This window comes from Spinacia oleracea, chromosome 5 (assembly GCF_020520425.1).
Source record: "Spinacia oleracea cultivar Varoflay chromosome 5, BTI_SOV_V1, whole genome shotgun sequence".
Taxonomy (NCBI): Eukaryota; Viridiplantae; Streptophyta; class Magnoliopsida; order Caryophyllales; family Amaranthaceae; genus Spinacia; species Spinacia oleracea.
Window position 1 is genome coordinate 91,913,888 of NC_079491.1, and position 4,160 is coordinate 91,918,047.

General features: G+C 36.2%; 1 protein-coding gene across 1 annotated transcript; it reads left to right on the forward strand.

The window, feature by feature from the left end:
• The first annotated feature begins 3,237 nt into the window (after nucleotides 1–3,237).
• Nucleotides 3,238–3,693, forward strand: LOC130461698 (uncharacterized). The gene has a single exon (XM_056829869.1). It carries the CDS (start codon nucleotides 3,238–3,240, stop codon nucleotides 3,691–3,693), a length of 456 nt encoding a protein of 151 aa, XP_056685847.1.
• The last annotated feature ends 467 nt before the right edge of the window (nucleotides 3,694–4,160 follow it).

Consider the following 4,160-nt stretch of genomic DNA (forward strand, 5'->3'; position numbering starts at 1 on the left):
CCAGCCAGCGACCTTACCCTCCACATTGATACGACATGCAAACCAAAAAAAAAAAAAAACAGTTAGTTACTCAACAATTAATCGCTAAATTAAATCCTAAATACCCATTCCAATCAGAAAAAACTTGCGCCTATTTTACAAAATACCCTTAATCTGAGTTGAATTAGTTAAATTAGCGATTTTTGGCCCAACATCTTACATAAAAGCCTTAATCTGAGTTGGGAGAGGAATAGGCGGTGATTTCATTTGCTTCAACTTCTGAATTGATTGATAGTTTCCTTCCAAACACTCTTCATACATAACCATCAATTGCACTGCCACCTATACACAACAAATCAGAAATAAAAGTCTAAATTAGAATAAACCCATTATTTCTGATACAAAATCTTAAGAATTTAAATTCAATTCAACATGGAAATTCAGCATGTAACTTGGAGAAGGTGAGAAACTAAATGAAGCAATAACCTCCTCGACGCTGCCGTCATCCGCAGTTGTATTGAAAGAATCCAAGCCTACGTTCAGCTCTTCTTCTAAATCATCTATGTATATGGGTTCTGAATAAAACAACCAAAATACAATGAAGGAGAGAAAGGATGGAGATCTGATAAACGATGAGAGAGAAGGGAGGAAACAAATGAAAATAGGTTTGACTTGGGAGAGGAACGGCGGATAACAACAACAACATCAGATAGGGTTTCTGTTGTTAAGTATGGAAAGGATTGGGCTTTGAGAATAAAATGGGCCTCTGTTTTAAACTGTACTAAAACGAAAATTTGTATCTCTATTATGGTGGTTTATAAAATAAACGGAACCAAATACGGAGTATCATCTAAAGTTCGAATACTAATACGAAAATTAAAAAAAAAACACAAGTTATGTTTGACTTTCCTTTTAGTAAAAAAGCATATAAAAAAACATTCAAATACAATATTGAATTTAATTTAAATATAAACTTTCGTTTAAGTAAAACAGAAAAGCGAAAGGAAACAACATAAAATATTTAATTTATTTTAAAATTATACGTTCGTTTTAGCAAAAAAGGAAAAAAATGCATCAAAATAAATATTTTCATTTATCCGTTTATATATTGCAACAAAATTACAATACAAACAACTTATAGTAACCAAATTAATGTGTAGTTTTAGAGTTTCATAATGGACGAGAACGGAGATCAATGTATGCAAGATCAAAGGTCGATATGGAGGGATAAAAAAAGACAACAGAGAAAATCACTCACTCCAGAACAAAGAGATCGTCAAAATGCAAAAAGACGACTCAGCTATGCATGTGAAAACCAATCAGATGTTATAGCTACTCCTGCAAGCCAACCTCAAACTCCATGTTCGGAAGGGCCTGTGATTGTTACCAATACTCCCAACACTTTGGGAGTTAGAAGGGCTATGGCAGACATCACAAATCGTGCCCATAATGTCACGACTGGATGTGAAAGGCGTGAACGTAAGAAATCTGAACATAATCAATTCATTTTAAGTATGTAAACATGACAACTTACCTAACCAATCAAAAACATGATTTGATAATGCAGTGCAACCTATTGATGAACTTCGTTTACTCGATACTCGGGCAAATCTAGAAAATCGGTTTTTTAGTGTCGGTGAAAGTAGTGCACCCACTGTGACCATCCCAGACCCAACATCAAACTCAAGCGGCATGCCCAATAGATTCTTTTGTGTTGGCGAGAGCAGTACAACCAATGCACGTATACCATACCCTACTTCAGACGATGGGGAATTGCCGCGTTTTGTTGAGGCGGAAAATGAAATACGCATGCCTGGCATATTATTCAATGTCGGTGAAAGTCGTGCAATCGACACCAATAACATATCAAACCCCATTTCTGATGATATAAGGGTCTGGAAAGTAGGGAGAACTGGTTATAGAAATTGTGCAAGAAATTACCAAGAGAGTCAAGGGGTTCCTATATTCAGTTTGCCACCCATGAAAACATGTCCGCATTGCCAAGCACGACTTTTCCATTGTGAATCTCCTGAACTATGTTGCTTAAGTGGGAAGGTCAACTTCCCTGATTTTCCATTATCCTCTGATATGCTTGATTTATATTCTGATCAATCGGAATATGGGGCTCATTTTAGGCAAAACATTCGTAAGTACAACCATGTCTTTTCATTCACTTCAATGGGAGTTCATTTAGATGACGAACAAGCAAATGCACGTCAAGGCGTTTACACATTCCGTGCACAAGGTTCAATTTACCATCGTATTGGAGGTTTTTAACCTTTGAACGAAGGAGATCGTCCTCGATTTCTTCAACTCTACATTTATGATACTGAGCATGAAAATGAAAATCGTGCAGCAGAGAATTCATCATTACGCCTCGATGTCATCGACAGAATCAAGAATATTTTGAATGCTCACAATCCTTTTGTCCACAATCTCCGTCATCTTGCTCAGCGTAGTGACTTAAGTGATTGCAAATTTTTCATCAAAGAGCAACCTACAAATAAACATCAATACTCGATGCCAACAGCTTCACAAGTAGCAGCAGTTGTCGTTGGAGGTGATGACATTTCCAACTTGAAGGATAGGGACATCATGGTAGAGTCAGTAACTGGGCAACTAAGTTATATCAAAGACACGTACTGCCGGTTATTATGACCCACTGCAGTATCCTCTATTGTTCCCTTATGGTTCTTACGGCTGGGATTTAAACAGTCGAAGTTCCACTGGTAAGAAGTTGACATGCCGGGAATTCTATGCATACATGTTTTAGGTGCATATTTCTAATAACTCTTTTTTAAGCCTTATCCTAAAAATCATATACTTAGACCTTTATGACCAAAACAAGTATTTTGTGTTATAGATGCGACAACATCTTGATTCTCTAATCTTAAGAGGCGGTCGTCTACTGCAACAATTTGTTGTCGATAACTGTGTCAAAATGCAAGCCAATAACTTGAGGTGGATTGCACTCAACCAAGATAAGATACGTGCTGATTTATACAAGGGTTTAGAGGATTCTTTACATGCTGGAGAGCATAACACAGGTCCATATTGATTTAAGTTAATCAATTATATTACACTCAATAATTCATACATTGTTTCACATAATTCATATAATGTCTATTTGCAGAAAATGTTGGACGACAGACCATACTACCATCTTCATTCGTTGGAAGTCGAAGAGATATGCACTAGAGGTATCAAGATGCCATGGCATTGGTTCATAAGTTCGGCAAGCCCGATATATTTCTTACAATGACATGCAATCCATCTTGGCCAGAGATACAATCAGAATTGTTGGCCGGACAAGTTCCAAACGATCATCCAGATCTGCTGACACGAGTTTTTCATGCTAAACTTGAAGAGTTGAAAAAGGATGTTCTCGAAAGGGGCGTCCTCGGAACGGTTGTTGCTTATGTATATGTGATTGAATTCCAAAAGAGGGGTCTTCCACATGTTCATATGTTATTAATTCTTGATCAAAATGACAAGCTAACCACTCCGGATGACTTTGATAAGATTGTGAGAGCAGTGATTCCTGATGAACAACAAGAACCAAAATTGTATAAGGCAGTTCTTAAACACATGATTCATGGCCCATGTGGTGTTCTCAACCACAAATCCCCGTGTATGAAACAAGGAAGTTGTAAGAAAGGATTCCCTAAGGAATTCTCCAATGATACAAAGCAAGGCAATGACTCATATACTTAAACACACATTATATATTGGTAAATATCTAAATATTTTTTATACTTAAACACACATTATATATTGGTAAATATCTATATTAATAAATTGATTTAATTTCGTTTTATAGGTTGCTTCTTCGACTTACCATATTTGATAAAAGTGGTAATTTGAAAGTCACAATATTACACGATCTTGCACAACACCTTTTAGGTTGTTTAGCTACTGAAATAAAATCAGTACTTCAACAGGTTTCAATCTAATACTCTAACAACATAATTGTTTTAAAAAAATTAACTCATGTTGATTTTACATTTGAATATATTTTTTAACGTTCATGCAGCCTAATGGACGTAATCGAGTGATGGAAAAAGTATTTGCATGTTTCGGAAACAGAGCTTTTTCATGGGTGCTACATCCACCAATTGGAGATTTTAATCCTGAACATTCGTATACGGTTGGATATGTGTTGCATGTCGATTGGGCGGAGG